Source organism: Coenobita brevimanus, chromosome 41 (genome assembly GCF_032717465.1).
Source record: "Coenobita brevimanus isolate Jiangsu-jjx chromosome 41, ASM3271746v2, whole genome shotgun sequence".
In the NCBI taxonomy this organism is placed as follows: domain Eukaryota; kingdom Metazoa; phylum Arthropoda; class Malacostraca; order Decapoda; family Coenobitidae; genus Coenobita; species Coenobita brevimanus.
Window position 1 is genome coordinate 19,841,132 of NC_136994.1, and position 18,816 is coordinate 19,859,947.

At 41.1% G+C, this 18,816-nt stretch overlaps 1 protein-coding gene across 1 annotated transcript; it reads right to left on the bottom strand.

Moving 5' to 3' along the window:
- Positions 1-9,801: 9,801 nt before the first annotated feature.
- RpS4 (ribosomal protein S4) lies at positions 9,802-16,978 on the bottom strand. The gene is made up of 6 exons (XM_080270514.1): positions 16,932-16,978; positions 14,969-15,224; positions 12,648-12,745; positions 11,593-11,764; positions 10,481-10,610; positions 9,802-9,984 (listed from the first exon to the last, which is right to left on the bottom strand). The coding sequence occupies exons 1-6, from the start codon at positions 16,935-16,937 to the stop codon at positions 9,861-9,863; spliced, it is 786 nt and encodes a 261-aa protein (XP_080126640.1). The 5' UTR covers positions 16,938-16,978; the 3' UTR covers positions 9,802-9,860.
- Between the last annotated feature and the right edge of the window lie 1,838 nt (positions 16,979-18,816).

An 18,816-nucleotide genomic window follows, 5' to 3' on the forward strand; every position in this document is an offset into this window, starting at 1 on the left:
CCACCACCAATATCATCACCACAACCACAACTACCACCATCACCACTACAAGCACACTCCCAACCCCCACCATCACCACTACGAGCACACTCCCAACCCCCACCATCACCACCACCACACCTACCAAAGTCACCCAAGCCTATACCACCACAACTACCACCACCACAACCACCACCATCACCACCACAACTACCACCATCACCCAAGCCTCCTTTGAAGCCTAAACCAACCTTTTTCAAAACTCAGGCTTGGAAAAAAAGGTCACTTCAGGTTAAAGGTCATATAGAAATACAAAATGAGCACCCAAAAGTGCAAATGGAAAATTCAAAGCAAGAAAGTAAGAAAATGGAAGATTCAAAGCAAGAAAGTAAAAAAATGGAAGATTCAAAGCAAGAAAGTAAGAAAATGGAAGATTCAAAGCAAGAAAGTAAGAAAATGGAAGATTCAAAGCAAGAAACTAAAAAAATGCAAGATTCAAACCAAGAAACTAAGAAAATGGAAGATTCAAAGCAAGAAACTACAAAAATGGGAGATTCAAAGCAAGAAACTAAGAAAATAGGAGATTCAAAGCAAGAAACTAAGAAAATGGAAAACTCACAGCAAGAAACTGATACTGTGAATGCAGTTTTCTATGATTCAAAGCAAGAAACAAAAAATACAGAAGATTCAAGGCAAGAAATTCATAATATGGATTCAGTTCTCTATGATTCAAAGAAAGAAACTGACGACAATAATTTGGATTCTTATGAGTCAAAGCAACTGGACAACCTAAGGCAAGAATTCAAACCAGTTGTGGAGGAATTCAAACCAGCTGTGGAGGAATTTAAACCAGCTCAAGAATCCATGCCTGCTGAGGAGGAATTCAAACCAGTTGAGGAGGAACTCAAACCAGCTGTAGAGGAATTCAAACAAAGTACAAAGGAAATCAAACCAGCCATGGAGAAATTCAAAACAGTTGTAGAGGAATTCAAAACAGTTGGAACAGAGTTCAAATCAGCTTTACAAGAATTAACACCAGCCAAAGAGGAATCTAAGGCAGATGAAGAAGATGAAGTTAAAGTTAAGGAATCCAAACTGACTACAGATGAAGTCAAAGACGGGAGGATGAGTGTTGCTGACAGAATTAAATCTGTTGAGACATCACACTCCTCCAGGTCTCCAGAAATCAAGAAGAAAACCGTCACTTTCTCCCCCAGCACCAAAATGGACTCATCCGGATCTGTGATGATCAATCCTGCACATGAAATGACCTCCCCTGCCCCTCTCTTCAGCTCCGGTAAACCATCTTCCCCTACCAAGGAAATGGATGCACCCAGTACAGTGATCCCCCCTACCACAAAAATGAATGCACCCAATATACTGACCTCCCCCACCAGGAATATGGATGAACCCAATACAATGATGACCTCCCCCACCTGGAAAATGGCTGCACACAATAAAGTGACCTCTCCTGGTGGGAAAATGGACATGTCCCTTGCCAGAATGGCCTCCCCTGTTAGAGGAATGGACTCGTCAAGCAGTGGTAATTCTCCATTAAAAGATCCATTCAGCTTTCCTTCTGCAAGTAAAACAGACTCCCCCACACGAATTTTGGTCTTGCCCATCCACAAACCATCCTCCTCCATGGAGAAACTGGAACACTCTCCTATCCCAATCTCTCCCACAAAGAAAATGGAATCACCCACCACCCTTTCCTCCCCCAGGAAGAAAACTGAACAACCCAACACCCTAGCATCCTCCATGACAGGAACACAGTCATCCAACACACTAGCCTGCCCTGTGAAGAAAATGGAGTCACCCACCACAATGAAGAGATCAGAATCACCCAACACCCTATCTTCTCTCATGAAGGAAATGGAACCACCCTACATCATGGAGAAGGTGGATTCAGCCAATATCTCCTCCTCTCCTATGAAGGAAACTGAATCATCTTACACCCTAACTTCCCCTACAGTCAAAACAGACTCCCCTGCACCAACCCCAATGTTAGAGAAGAGAAAAGAAGCTAAATCACATGACTCTAAATCAGCACAACTAGAGTCTCAATCACCACAACAAGGCCCCACCAATTTTTCACCTCATCCAAGTAGGAAAATCAGGAGGAAGAAGAGACGCTAATTTAAAGACTGCCACACACAGGATCCCAAACTTTGTCCGTTTATACAATATGACCTCTGACATTGTAAAACCCATCAAATGGCAATAAATATATACAGTATATATATATATATATATTATATATATATTAAAAACAAAGAAGAATTTATATATATATATATATATGTATACATACAGTATCAAGGTATTTGCCCAAGGACCAAATGTGCCAAGTTTGAGGTGATTTAGTGAAGAAATGGGGAAGTAACAACAAATCAAAAAGTGTATGAAAGTAAAAGAACCGGGCAAATACAATACTGTCTCCACTACAGCATGGAGACGACAGTAATTAATGTATTAACACCACTACTATAGTTTGTCCAGTCTAACTTGGCAGAGATTTTTGTCCTTTTGCAGCTTACTTACCATCACTCCATGGCAGAATAACACAATATGGTTCTGCTTCCTTTCCATAGCACTTTTTCATGACTAGTATCACATTCCTGGTATAGCTCAGGAGTCTACATGGTGAGAAGGAAAATTTAATCCAGGTTAAAGTGGACAGAGTATAGTATCACACACTGAAGCTAACCACAATTTCTCAGTTGAAGGGACATAATTAAATTGGGAACAATTGTCAAAGAGACTGAGATTCATTAACGAGGTTCTGCACTGGCTATACATGGGTCTTTTACCCCTATATGTTCTAGGTCTGTTTTCTCATTGGGTAAGAAGGCTCTCTAGCACCTCATCCTTAGTGATTTATCATCAGAATTACCCATTAATATCCTACTTTTTCCCTCTTATATTTCTATACCAAAACATATTGCATGGATAGCAAGAGAGCAGACTCAGAAATAAACTGGTAAGGAAGAGGTGTTAGTCAGTGTCCTAACTGCATGAGAATACTATCTATCTATCTATTGCCAGACGCCTCAATCCCGTTTGGGGTGGCCACAAACAAATCGCCTCCAAGTCGCCCTGTCCCCCGCCATTTCACTGCCCTGCTCCCAACTCACACCCCTGCTCCTGGATTATAGAAGCTAAGGTGTTAAGGTTCTGTTCTCTAAAAGGAACAGAATGGCACTGGCAGTTAATGTTTAACGTTCCTACAGAGCAAATCTATAGGGAATCATTAACAACTATGACACAGTTTTAAGAAGGGCAACTTTATAAGTGAAGTGAGGTATCTCTGTCCACTTTAATTCAAATAATTCACTGTAAATCCAAAGTTCCTGCAGTAACCATTAAGATAAATTGTAGGATGTTATGCACTGTAATTTGCTGATATAGGCATCAAGAATACCTTTCAAGAAGAACATATGTGCAAATGTAGATCTTTTATCTTAACTTGGCCCAGATTTTCACCCTGTTGCAGCTTATATCACGTAATAATTCAGTGGCAGAAAAAGGCAATGCTATTGCTCAGCATTCTCTCCACAGCACTTTTTTGTGACTAGCACTGTAGTACAGCATTAATCTATTATAACAACTCAGCATTCAAGATGAAGTGTTTGACTGACTGATTACAGTACATATTCCTGGCAGCGTAACATCAAAGGTCATTGCCGCCACACAACAAGCTCTAAGTCAAAATGAGGATAAAAACAAAACTCTGCACATGAAACACCAAAGCCAGTACAAATATCAAAGTAATGCTATTAAACAACAAACAATACTACTATACCTGTATTAGGAAGCCTGCTACCTCAATACCATATAAGAAAAGGCAGCTCCTCCCATCACACAAAGATGGAGAGATGATAGTTTTAAGCCAAGTTAGATAAAAGGATATAGAATATTGTGTCTAAGTAATGGATGTGCACCCTTCAAGTCCATAAATCTTTTTTATTACTGTTATATTCTTGCTATAGTCTGTTTGCTTTCACTTGATGGAACTGAGATTCTTTCAACTAGAAGGCAAAGTTTTGCTTGCCTGAAAGTGCTGTACTATCCATTCACTCAACCCTTACCTGGCTGGTTATGCCCTGTCATGTTTGGTGGTCTTGTAGTTAGACAGCTCCAGCCAGTGATGACCTTCCATAGGTTTTGATCCCAAGAGGAGGTTTTTTGATCATGTAATGCCACCAGGGAAAGTAGACTTGTCATCTACCCTTCATTGTACTGGACTAACCTAACCCTGGGCCCCTATACCTTGAAGGAAGCAAAATGGGATGGTTAGAACTAAAGCTATGCAATAGTACCATCACAATACAAAAGTAAACAATATTTATTAGTTAAGGATAAATGAACTAATAAACATTCTAAACAGATTCTGACTGGACACCTACTGAACTGTTTATGGAAAGGCAGATGATAATATCGAGATTCATTCATTCATTCATTGCCAGACGCCACGTATTCCAAACGGGGTGGCCAAGAGCTCAGAGTTAATTGTTTTACAGGGAGGGGCACTAATCCTCCACCAACCAACTTGTCAAAATTTAAAACTACTGGCCAAAAGCCGGGATTCGATCATGGGTCCATTAGGACTGCAGGCAATCTGTCTACCGAAATAAATGGGAAAGGTTGGGTGAGAGAGACACAGGATAGCGCTTGAATTCTTTATTTTTCTCTAATGTTTCGAGCTACACAGAACCCATCCTCAAAGAGTTCCGTGTAACCAGAAATGTTAGAGAAAAATAAAGAATTCAAGCTCTATCCTCCATCTCTCTCCCACCCAACCTTTCCAGTTGTTGTAATGCCTCATCTACACTTGAAAGCAATGTTACTGTACTGTAGTGTTTGTTTTTACCTGACTGAAGCACACACTCCCACACTTTTCATACTAAGCTGTGGTTGCGTGACATATGATGAGTCTGACTATACTAGGCCATCAACAGAGCCAACTTCATCAGGTCAGAACAAACACACTAAAGCTGAAGTGAGTATAAATAAACATCCTGCATGATGACTGACTGAAACCACATGGCTGAGTATAGGGATAATTGTATTCTATGATAAATATGGAATCAATGTAACTGCTACCCCCACTTGTGAAACTTTTAGACAACTTACGGTATTATTGAGAAGCACTGAGTTAGTTCTTCAATGATACCTATAAAATACCATATATAGTACTTATTAAGGCTGACCGACAGTGGTAATACTAATTTGATTTACTCAAAGCAGTTGGTACAACGATGGAATTTCATTTTCTGCCTGTGTTCCTAGTGCTGACTGATGTTTTGTATATATTTAGCTTCAGTTAATTAGTGAATTACATCTTACAAACTATTTGAGTTTGAAGACAACTCTCATTCTCAGTGAAGATCACAAATTGGGGAGCAACTGTTCTGCTAAATAGCATAGCCTTAGTATTCTTAGTTTAATGTGCATGTAATCACTCCAGTTAGAACTATTTAATCATGGTAGAAAAGACATCACTGTTTTGCTCTTTAGTTTATATTCATAGCAAAGGAAAGTTGTATAATCACGTAGGCATGTTTGTGTCTGTCTGTTACCAATATACTGTAACACAAAATCAAAGGACAAACTGGATTCAAACTTTGTGGGCAGTACACTGGGATAATGTGGCTGGAACTGATTAGATTTTGGCAAAGTAAATTCCATCCATTTCATTTTCATATTTTCACATATGCTGTTTTTGTGTGTCACCACAGCTCATCTTAACTTGGCAGCAAGCATTTTTTTTTTTTTTTTTTTTCCTAGCAGCTGAATCAATTTTATAGCACTTCTTCATGACTGGCCTTGTATTCTAATCCCTTGCCATATATCAATTCTTTATAACTAGCACCACATATCAGTGTTAATCTCTCATGCTTGCTCAGTAATCAGGAAGGAGAGATGACAATTTTAGGCCAAGTTAAAATGGACAGAACATATAGCACCTAACAAATAATATAAAGGATTCTTCCACAAAAGTACCCACTAATGTTTAATAATATCCAGCTCAATCCTGCACCATCTTTAAATATACTTGGGGTTTCATTCTCTCAGGATTTATCTTTGAAATATCATGTTACATCCCTTGTAAAATCTGCCTCCATGAGATTATGTGTGCTATGCCAACTCCGTACCTTCTTTACCCCTGCGCAGTTGTTGACGTTATACACAGGCTTTATTTGCCCCCGTATAGAGTACAACTCTCATGCATGGGGAGGCTCCTCACATACAGCTCTTCTCAACAAGGTGGAGTCAAAGGCTTTTTGTATAATTAACTCTCCTCTCGCTGGCTCCCTTCAACCTCTGTGTCTTCGCCGCACTGTTGCATCTTTATCTCTTTTCTATTGCTACTTCAGTGGTCACTGCTCCTCTGAACTATCCGGTTGCAACCCTCCACTATAACGACGGGCACATAGCACCCATCTAGCAACAAACTCTCATCCCTTTTCTGTCCAACCCTTTAATGCAAGAGTCAAATATTACTCCTTGTTCTTTAGTTATGGAACAGGTCAACTCTGGGACTGTCTCCCTCTGTATTTCCTACTTCCTATGATCTCCAGTCTTTCAAACACAGTGTGTCCAGGCATCTCGAAAGGAATGTAACTTGAATTTGGCTCTCTGTTGTATTGTTTTTTTTCTTGGATGGAATGGTTTGTGGGCTCCTGGCCTTTGGTTCTTTCTTCCTTGCATTAAAAAAAAAAAAAAAAAAAGTATCCAGCCTTTCCCATGTATCGGCAGGAAATCAGGTTGGATGGCAACGATGATGATGATCATGATAATACACAAGGTTAGGATGATGAATGACTTAGTACAGTACTATATATTGATACATTTGTGCATTACCTACTGACATTATTGGCTTTACTTGTACTTTGACCCTTAGATTATGGTAGTTATTGCTCAATACTGAATACAGGTAACCTTGAAAACAAATACAATAAAATATTCCAAAAAGGACTGTGCATTTCAGTACTCCTCCCTCCTGTTCATAACCCTTTTCCTCCAGTGATGTATTTTGTCCTCTATTACACCACCAATTTCACTCAGCTATGGAGACTTTTCAAATTGGGTGAGTTAAATATGGATTTGTGACCCTTCCATGACTGGAGGTCTGTCCTATGGCAAAAAACACTGTCTGGTAGGGAACAACTACAATAAACTAAAGGACATCATTCAGAATGAAGAGGTGTTTTCTTTTGCATTGAGTTGACATTTTAGACTGGTTTGTATGTATATTCAAGGAACAGTGAATGCATGTATGTCATATAAAGGGTCCAAGTTGCTTAAATGCGTTGGTCTTGGTCACCTAATGGCAGCTCTCCAAGCTGCTTGATCTCAGCCTCCCTTTTCATTTTCTTATCCCTGAGGTCACACTCCATGACTTCATTCCAGAACTATTTCGGTCTGCCTCTCGCAACCCTATCCCCGATGTTCACACTTCTCACATTCCACACTCAGCTGTCATCCTCCGTCCTCTCCACAGCCATCTCAATCCACCTCTCCTCATCACGACACCAATACCTGTTTATCATAATAGTCCTGGTGGCCTAGAGGTTTGAGTGCTTCAGTCAGGGGGACAGCCTAGCCTTGCACTAAGTAGCTTCAGTCCTCAACTACTGACTCCAAAGTTTTTTTGGATAATGTACTGCCATCGAGAGGAATAAGCTTGGTTACCTATCTTCAGATGTACCGGACTATGGTAGCCTACCCTTGGGTCCGTACAGTACACCTTCAACAGATCTGGAAATAGTTCAGTGTAACTACCAGTCCAATAAGCTACCAATTAGCGGTTTTATGCTACCATGAATTTTTACTCAACCCTCTACTTCTACTACACTTGGTCATCAACTAAGCTGAAAAGAGGTAAGGAATCTGTCAGATGAGAATGCATGCACTATACTTAATACAGTACAAACTTGTGACTTGTGGAGCTTCTTGTGAGTTATGATCATGTGGATATTACCGGTAGTTACCGGACTCACAGCCACAGTTCATCCTCATGTTAATTTCTCTCAGGACTGATAACAGCCAACTACATTTCAGTATATTAGAATTTCCTGTTATTGGAGACCCTGCACCAGCAACAGCATTTTCTCTGCTTGTATAATAAGTAGAAAATGAACGATAATGATCAAATGAATAATATTGCCTCTTGGTTGAACTATTAACTCTGAGATTCCGAAGACAACTTTGATTGTCATTTCAAATCCAACCTCAGAGATCCTGATGACGCATTTAATCTTCATTTTAAGAAACTTGTGTAAAATATTCACCATAAATCGCGTTCACGCGTCATAACAAAGAGGCTCGAGCGTGACATCACGGAATGGCTGCTCTATGTGTGGCGGGTACTGCACAGCTGGTCTGACTCATGGCTCTGTTTCTTGATCACATTATTCTGGGCGAATATTATTCTACAGCAAGGTATAAAATTTTAGTTTTTGCCTAACTTCAACTCGTCACTTTGACTTTTTTTGGTTTTCCTTTTTTGAACATACTACAACAGTGTACAGCTATTCAGCCTCAAAATAACACCACAATCAGCATCGTATCATAATGAGTGTATTTACACTGACCGATAAAAAAAGAAAAAAGAATGCAAAATGAATATGCTGCCAAGACTAAAACAAAATTGTGCATCTCTTTCATTTTACCGCACAAAAAAATATAAAAATGACCATAATCTATATATCATTGTAAAGGTAATTTATTGTAGTTTTAGATGGTTTAAACCAGATTTACACATCTTTATGAGTTACTTAGTGGTAGGTGGTGGTGACCATCATCCACTCACTTGATGTACTGTAGTGATGCCTACTTCTTCCTTAGCCTTTATCATTCTTTTTCTGTGCCTGCCCTCCTCTCTTCCCGTTTATCCCATCTTTCCTGTCACTTCTTATTGCTTTTCTTTCCTTTACAGGTGGCTTTACACTGAGTGACAAGCCAAATGGTTTCCTGTAAGCCAAGAAACCATTTATAATGCTGGGTGGTAGCCATATAACCAATCCATACGTGCTCCCTGTGTCAACAGGTGGGTTGGTGGAGGGTTAGTGCCCCTCCCCGTAAAACAAATAACTCAAAGTCAAATGGCCACCCCTTACAGGATTATGGCACCTGGCAATAAGTAGATAGATAGAGTTACTTTGTGCTGAATGTTTTTCTACAAAGTATAAAATTTTTGGTTTTCACCTAACGTCAACTTGTCATTTTGACATTATTTCTGTTCTTTTTTTAACACTACGATAAAGTACAACTATTCAGCTTTAAAATGACATAACAACCAACATTCTATCCTGAAAACTGTATTTACACAGAGGAATAAAAAAATATCACGCCCCAAAGATGTAGGTCAGCATGAGAGTGGCTGACCCTAGCACTGACATAATGTGCCCGGCCCAGAAACCTGATAGTGTTAATGCATCTACCACACTGAGATTCTGTGAGATGAATAAAATTATCTCTAAACTGAGGTGGTTTGGCCCTCGTGAGAGGATTGAAAATAAAAACTGGGAGGAGAGAGTGAGAAACGTGAACATCTCGGGTAGGTCTGCCAGAGCCAGACTGAAAAAAGACCTGGGATGAGATCATAATGTGACCTCAGGGATAAGGGATTAAAAAGGGAGGCTGCCAGATTTCGTGCAACGTGGAGAGCCGCCACTGGGTGACCAAGGCCAACGCATGCAAGCATGTTGGAGCCTTGATAAACGATATGAACTTACTTGCGGCCGCACTTTCAACCTAAGAGTTAAGTGTGTAGCTAGTTATGGAGCTTAGAGGCATCAGTAATGAAAATATGAGTGTCTTTCTATTTTTTTTATTAGATTCAAGTTTTTTTCTTTCTTTGCTGTGTAGAGGCCTTAGTTAGCCTTCTGGGCCAGCCTGCGGTCACGTTCCTCAGCAATGGAGAGCTTGATGCCCTTACCACGTGGCAGAGACACGTACGCCTTGGTGCCCTTGCCGATCACAAACACATTGTTCAATCTGAGGACAAACACAACATTACTACTACATTACAACACAAATACTATTACTACTACTACTGCTGCTACTACTACTAACTACTACTGCTAATAATGATGATAAAACCACAGTGTTTGCCTTGGTGCTCTTGCCAATCACTGAACACGTTATATCTGGCAACAAACACTACCATCACAATAACAGTGAGGTCTCTCCATGTCTAAAGTAAACTTTTTCAAGTAATAACAGGGTCCAAGTTGGGTATTAACTCTATCTCCACAAAAAAGGTAGAGGAGGAGGAGGAAAGAGATGTGCTACAGACCTTGTGGTAAAGGCGTGTTCAGCCACATCCTTGAGACACTGTCATAAGGAACGGATAAGAAGGGAAAGAGAGTTGAATGGTAGAGAGGGGAAGGAAGGAGGCAAGGGCAGAAAAGTGAGGAAAGGGAGGGAGAGAATGGCTAGGAAAGGGGAAGAGGGACGGTACGAGGATATGGGGAATTACAGGGATGCTTACCTTGTGGCAAAAGTATGTCCAGCTGCATCCTTGACGTGCACGATGTCAAAGCTTCCAGCATGACGTTCCCGGGACACAATGGCACCAACACGACCCAAGTTACGACCGCCTGTGATCATGCACATGTTGCCTGCACGAGTGAGTGAGAAGTCATCAATCTCTCCTCTCTCTCTCTCTCTCTCACACACACACACAATCAACACCACCTAAGAATAAATAACAATAAAGAACAAGAGGGAAGGGGAGGAGAGAAGCTGCCAAAATGTAAGGATGGGGAAGTCTTCACCACCACCATACAAATATATAAATCAATCAATTTAAATAAAGAGAAGGATGGAAAATACAAAATATAACTTGTGCAGCCATAAAAGAGGACTAACAAGAGTAAGGCAGTCCGTGGACAGGCAGCAGGTATACTTTTGGCCCCTTATGAGACACCTTGGTGATAGCAGCAGCCAAGGGGCACTTTGGAGGCCTAATGATTACTAATGAACCTTATTTTGGCCCGAACTTTTGTCCCTTTGAGGCTTATTTGACAGTTCACTGGCAGAACAAGACTATATTCTGACTGTACAGCCACACTGTCGTCATAACAACTGGTGTACCCAAGGATACTTTTGCTTCAGTCGTGTTGTCTTGTTAAAACTAAGCATTTAAGGTGGAGAGAAGGCAATTTTGGGCCAATTAGAGAAAGAAAGTATAGTGCAGTACTTATAGTCATTAAATTATGCCATCGTTTTAGCAAACCTGAATAGCTACCTTCTTCCCATCCCCACATACCAGTACAACATATAGCCTATGTAACTTTATTCAAAATTACATCAGGCATTCAAAAGACAATGCCACATCCTCAACTGTCACCCAGACCTATTGCCTTTGATCTGCACCAGGTTATACCACTTCTTCCCGTACACATTTTTAATTTTCATTTTTACACAAGGTAGAACGAACCAATTGGCTGAGAATACTGAAATATTGTTCCCTGAATAAAAATAAATAAAATAAAACCAATCTGATAAACCATGGCTACAACTCTGCCATCACACAAAAATACATTATCAGGCAGAATGAGACCAAACTGAAAAGATTAATATAAACCTCAAAAGTCTCACCCGAGTCAAACTTTATGAAGTCCTTCATCTTGCCCTTCTCAAGGTCGTAGAGGATGGAGTCGTTGACCTTGACCAGAGGGTCAGGGTAGCGGAGGGTGCGACCGTCAGATGTGACCAAGAACGGCACTCCCTTGGGGCCCACCGACACTTTCTTCACCTTACACAGCTTGTACTGAAAGAGGGATAATCACATTCAAATCAAATCATGGTACACCACAGGTACATTCTTAACCTGAGGGAGCAGCCATCAGACAAGACCAAGAATGGCACGTCCTTGGGGCCCACAGACATCTTTAAAACTGGTGCTGTATCAGTGCAAGTTTATTAGGTTAGGACTGATAGGTCTGGTCAGGTTTCATTTTATTACATTAAGTTAGATTAAAGTCAGGTTTGTTCTGGTTAGGTTAGGTTTAGTTAGTGTTGCCAAGGACAGTTCCATTTTACACAGTTTGTAGCTACCAACCATGAATCTTAATACAGTACCATAATTCTTTACAAACGAACTGCACAAGATAGAAATGAACTGAAAAATCACTTGTTTGGGATGCCAGGATATCCTGCACTTGAAAAACTGAAAAATAAAACCAGTGGGAAAGGCAGATGTAAGGATGACCAGTTGTACAAATGAATGTCTTATAACCTAACCTTGCTTAATTACCTAATAAATTTAACCTAACCTGACCTGGGATCCAGTTAGGAAACTGGGAAACAAAATCGACCTTTGAGTACGTTGAGTTTCTTCCACTGTGCTGGAAACAATTGTAGGTACGGCTTAAGGAATGTAACGATAATAACGGGGAGGAAATTTTTCAGCAAGGAAAAGTAATTTACCAAATAACTTACCAAACCGAAAATAGTAAAATACTGAAACAAGTTAGAGGAATATGAAGTTAATTGGTAAGGTCTTTCTGCTGCTTAAAGTGTACATTTACCGGTAAATAAATCAGTCTAACAGTACATGAGTTTTGTTTCTGCCAGATTAATCATGATTTCAGACTATTCAGGCATCCCTTCACACCATATAGCAAGGATAATCAGGCTATCTCTGAACTAACCTTTGCCTCCTCATCAGTGATCCTGTGGGCAATGAAGCGACCCTTGACGTCATACATGATGCGGAAGTGTTCACCAGTCTTCTTGATGCTCACAACATCTGGAAAACATACACACACACATATAATATCCCTTGGGACTCTTTATTTTGTTATTTTGGTTTACTATGTATGAGGGTGCTAAGGCTGCAATGCATGTGCATAGTGAACTGAGTGAATTTTTTTGGATTGAGGCAGGGATGTGTTGTCTCCATGGTTGTTCAATCTGTATATGGATGGGGTTATAAAGGAGATACAAGGCAAGGCAGTGGATGTTGGAGCAACCCTAATGAGAGAGGGCAGTGTTTGGAAACTCCCTGCACTACTGTTTGCAGATGATACTGTGTTGTTAAGTGAAGACGAAGGGGAGCTGCATGGCTTGGTTGATGAGTTTGGGAGTGTGTGTAAGAAACGGAATCTAAAGATGAATGCATGGAAGAGTAAAGTTATGGTCTTCGTGAGAAATGAAGTCTGTGAATGTACAGTGAGGTTGGATGAAGAGAAAATGGTAAATGTGAGTGCATTTAAGTACTTGGGTATTGTGATGAGTAAGCATGGAAGTTTGGGGTGAAGTGCTCAAAAGGGTACAACAACGAAGAGAGGTTGCTGGTTCCTTGAAGTCAATGATAAGAAACTGGGAAGTGAGCATGGAAGTGAAAAAGTTACTGCATGACAGTATTGTGATACCATCTCTAACGTATGGAAGTGAGGGTTGGATCTTGTTGGAAGGACACAAGAGTGAGAGCAGTGGAAATAAATTATTTGAGAGAAGCCTGTGGAGTCACATGGAGACACCAATTGACAAATGAGGAAGTGAAGGAGCATTGTGGTGTGGATGTGGATGTGATAGGAAGCTTTAGGAGAAACACACTGATGAGGTTTGGCCATGTGGAGAGGATGGAGTAAGAGACTGTTGAGGAGAGTGTGAGTGAAGTGGAGGGGGGGGGGAAGAGGGAGGGGGGGGGAAGAGGGAGGGGGGGGAAGAGGGAGGGGGAGGCCAAGAATGAGATGGAGGGATGGTGTGGAGAGGTATATGAGAGAGAGGGGTATGAGCTAGGAGCAGGGCGGTGAAATGGAGAGGGACAGGACGACATAGAGGCGATTTGTTTGTGGCCACCCATTACGGGATTATGGCATCTGGCAACAGATAGATAGATAGACAGGTTTACTATACATTAACAGAGTTCTTCCAAGGCTAGAAGCATTTAGTAGTAGTGGTAGTTGTAACCCAAGGCTCATCTGAAACTGACCTGTTCTTGTAGTTCTTCCTTCTCCAATTAAGGGATGGGGGGAGGGGGGGATGAGGGCATTTGATGATGACGCTGGCGATAATGGAGATTGAGGGTGAGATAGGATGGGTAAAAAGAAAAGGTAGGTGTCGGGAAGGGAAGGGAAGGAAGCATTAGGTAAGGGTAAAGTGAAAGTGAGGCAGAAGTAGCAAGGGGAAGTCTGGCCAAACAGGTACTGCTACATGAAGGCACCCCTCACCATCACTCTGAAATCGGTAATATACGATACCACAAGACCTGTTTCAAGCTGAATAAAATTTAACTGATGTCAGAATGATGCTTTCATGTGGTGGCACTGACATAGCCTGCTAACTCCACTACCGAAACACCCCTAAACTCCCTTACTATCCCCCAAGAGAAGCATGATGGATTGCAAAAGGGGTAATTTCAGCCTGCAAAGTGCAATCACCTACAGCCATATCCATGCAAGCCTGAAACGACAACAACAAAGACATAGGCAAATCAAATGGCTATGGAAGAAGTACGACAGAGCCTCCTATGCTTCTGAGAATACAGGTCATAATCTATTTTACATCCACCACCAACCAACACACACACAAAAAGGTTGGGCTTCAAGCATCCTGCATCTCCCTCCCATCCCTATTATCCATGTGTCCAGCAAGGGTAATGCCAGGGGGGAATAATGTCCATCTGGCGACCGTTATGCTGGACAATTTTACTCTGGCTCTAGTTTTGACCACACTAGGCACTGGCCCAGCATGGCTTCGATATAGAGCAAATATAAAACTATTTACCTCTCTCTCTCTAAGCAAAAATTTACCCGTCACTCTAACTATCTCCCTCGACCCAACCCTGCACCTCATCCTCAGCTTCCCTTTCCTCTTCCGTCTCACTTACATTCTCAGTCTCCCTGTCCATCTTGCTTACATACCCTCCACCTCATCCTTGGTCTCCAGTCTCTCACACACATGCAACCTGTCAATCTCTCATTCTCCACTACAGTATCTCTGTATGTCCAAGCAATATGATACTAACCCATAAATCCAGTGGGGAAGTTTTTGTCGGTGCGAACCTTGCCATCAACGGTGATGAGCCTCTGCATGGTGATCTTCATAACCTCGGTGTTGGTCAGTGCGTACTTCAGGCGGTTACGCAGCAGGATAACCAGCGGCAGACACTCTCGCAGCCTGTGTGGGCCTGTGGATGGGCGGGGGGCGTACACACCCCCGAGTTTGTCCAGCATCCATGACTTGGGGGCAACCAGCCGCTTGAGGTGATGCTTCGGACCTCGCTGAAATGTTTGGAAACACATCAACTAAAGGAAACTAAACTATCTATCTATCTATAGCCCGACGCCCTAATCCCGCAAAGGGTGGCCGCAGACAAAACGCCTCCAAGTCGCTCTGTCACCCACCATTTGACTACCCTCCCCCCAACTCACCCCCCCCCTCCCTCATATACCTCTCAACTCCATCCCTCCACCTTTAATTTTTAAGGGCTTTCAGATCAATCGAACCCCAATTTTTATAAGGGCTCTAATGCATTTCCACACACCAGCCCTGATTATCTAATACTGCTCAATCTCTGGCAGCCTCTATTCAGCCCTTTACCCTTGAGATTACATTCTATGATCTGGCCCAAAACCTTTTTTCTATTTACATAACCAAATATTTCCATTTCCCCCAACCAAAAAATACTGATACCTGAAGCAGCCCCCCCATCATCAGTAAGGGCTGGGAAACCCCCATCTCGATATCTGGTCATTTTAAAATGAAGGTAATCTCAAAATAAATAAATATGTTAAGAAAAGGCAAAAAAACACATTACCAATTAGTGTATGGAGAGAAAACAGTCCAAACAAACTGCAGTAAAGCTCCCTTTAATGAAGTATGAAAATATTATGTTGATTGTTTGTCATATAGTTCATTAATGACATCCAGATTCTGTGGAAATATCACAATGTTACTGAATATTGTATAAACCATTCACGACCCCCAAATTCTGAGAAAATAGGTTTGAGGACATCAGGAGCGGCGCCCTACAAAAGGCAATGAATCGATTGGGACCCATATCTCATTTGTCCCCTACTTGTTGAGAATAGTTAGGCAGGGTTACAACATGTTAGGTTTGGTTTGTATGAACAAATGATGCTAGTGACACACTGACCATGGAGCCTAACAAATCTAAAAGTTCACCATGTTGCATGTAAAACTAGTGGTTTTATAGTTAATATCTTGACAATTACACATTACTGCAACTTTTTAAAGCCATCACAATGATAATTACATCATGGTTTACTGAGGGAAAAAAATGTAATGCTTATACATGGGAGCTGTCCTGCAGTTTTACCAGCTAAACCCAACTAGCCTTCAGCTTGGAACATCAATGCCCTAAACAGCAAAAACACCATTAGAAAAATGTCACCAGTATAAAGGGGTTCACTATAGTGCATTTATTCTAACCTGAAAAAAAATCGCTGACCCCTTACACAGATGATAGACTAATGGTCAGAATGAAGGGTGGATTACACTACTAACCAAGGAGAATCATTCCTGGCTCATAACTACGGTTCATCAAATTTCCTACCATAGCAACTTGGTACCGATATTCGGGCTGTGAGTGGCTCAGTTCCCTCACATGAAAACCGTCTGCATACTATAAAAATACAAGATGACGAAGGTTTGAACATGCATACTTACTAAAACCCTAATATATATTTAGTTTCCTTACAAATGGGTACTGCTCGGCTTCAACACAATAACCAGTTATTCACTTTCAAAATGAATACAGTAGTAAGAATCAAATGTTCAAATTCGTGATAAACGTAAACACAAATATTCATCAACCATTACTGGCACCATCAATCCACTCGGTCCACCTAGTAATGATTCTTTCAACACAAGCAGCTATCAATTATCACTAACCACAATGATCACAATAACTGTGTAACATACGATGAGTTTAGCACAGAAAATACAAGATAATCACATCTACTCACGGCCATGGTTCCGTCTGTCGGAGGGAAAGGTAGATGGCGCTGCCTGGTTGGGGCTCTGAGCTCTGAGGGACCCGAAGTTTAAAATTTCTATGTAAACACAACCTTGTTTTTAGTATATACAGCTTGTTTTGCTCTGACTTATAATAGTATTTTTTTGCTTACATTTTTAGACCTTTTTCGGTAACAAAAAGTCCACAAACACAAAAAACATTGAGTATTTTCGGTTTCATGTACTTTGCTCAATGATTTATACCTGTCTGAGATTGTAGGATTATTACCCACTCTTGTATTCATTTATGAACATATAACATTCACAGGATAGTGAGATATAAATTGTCTCGGGGTGGACAGCGCGGTAAATTCTAATCTTGCCCCAACAAGCATCCCGCAACATTAATCCACAGGCATTTTGTTTTCATTCCTCAGAACGATAATATGGGATTCAGGCGACATTTTCCGAGTGAAGAACGAATTGCTTTGAAGTTTCAATGGTTTTTGAATCCCTGGGTTCTCTGGAGTGAAGTGAGGCTAGCAGAGACAAAGTTTCGCATTAATTTTAACACTTATAGCCTACTCTGTTCACTTCAACTAGGCGTAAAATTGCCATCTCTCCACCTTGAAAGTTCAGTTGTAACAGTAGATTCACGGTAGAACAAGGTCTAGTCACGGAACAGTAGTATGGAACTGATATAAAACACTAGCCTTTTTTTTTTTTTATGGGGGTGTCACTGAGATACGTGAAATAAACTGCAAAAAGACGAAAATTTGGGCCAAGTTAAGGTGAAAGAACTAAAAAATTTGGTGCTGGTCAAGAACTAATAGTATGGTAATTATGTAGATTCGGAGCACAGTATTTTTCTTCCAGTGGGCTACGTGAAATATACTGCAAAGGGCTAATGTTGCTCCTAACTGCTTCGAATGATTCTGAACACTATTTGAGAACACTGGAACCTTCCCGAGCATTTTCTAACCCGGCGAAGAAACGTATGGTCTTGCAGCAGTTTTCAGCTCAGTTGGCCAAGAGTAGTCAGCCTGGAAGGTTGATTAGTAGCCTAACCAGTGAGGCTTATTCTTACCTGTAACTGCCATTCTCGCTTATATGATGGCCAGGTACAGTCAGTCTAGAGGGTTGAAATGAACAACAGCCAAGGAGATTCTTTTCTTCCTATGTGGTAAGTAAAGGTATCACATATGCTCCGTAAGGACAGCTGTTATAGTCTGTGTTTTCAGGTGCATATAGTTTTATCCTCTGGTACCTGGTGGTTAGAACGCCCCAGTAAGAGGGACTGCCTTGAATAGGATTAAAAAACCGAGGAGGATGGGCTGATGTAGCAGGGCACCTTCACCTTACAGCCCAAAGACTTTGCGTTTCAGATGAACCTGGAACTACAAGTACCACTAGACTATATAGAAGCAGATAGTTTTTTCCATCAAGTATAATCTTTTAAAAAAGAAAAATGTGGCAAACCTTTCTGTGCTCCTGCGAATAAATTTCATCCGTCCAACTTTATCTCTAGCCGTAAGTACCCTTGCCCATAAATTCCACGCTTTGCCACCCAAATTCTACAAACTAGTTCAGCCTTTCTTACACTAGTTTACAATATCCATTCACTTCGTCCTTGACCTATCACGCCTCTTGCATACAGAAATGTCACCATCCTATGGAGAGGGAAGTCTTAACCCCTATAAAACTGGGCGACTCCACAGCCTGGTCATACAAACTTCACTAATTTCCCTCCCAACCCCTCGAAAGGAGGGTGGTTATATCTATACCTTCACACAATACTCCCGTAACTTCAACACATATCACTCGTAAGCATTTATAGACTTTCACAGCATCTTTCACTTTTACTTCTTGTGCCGGTTCTAGTTTTATGTTCATCCT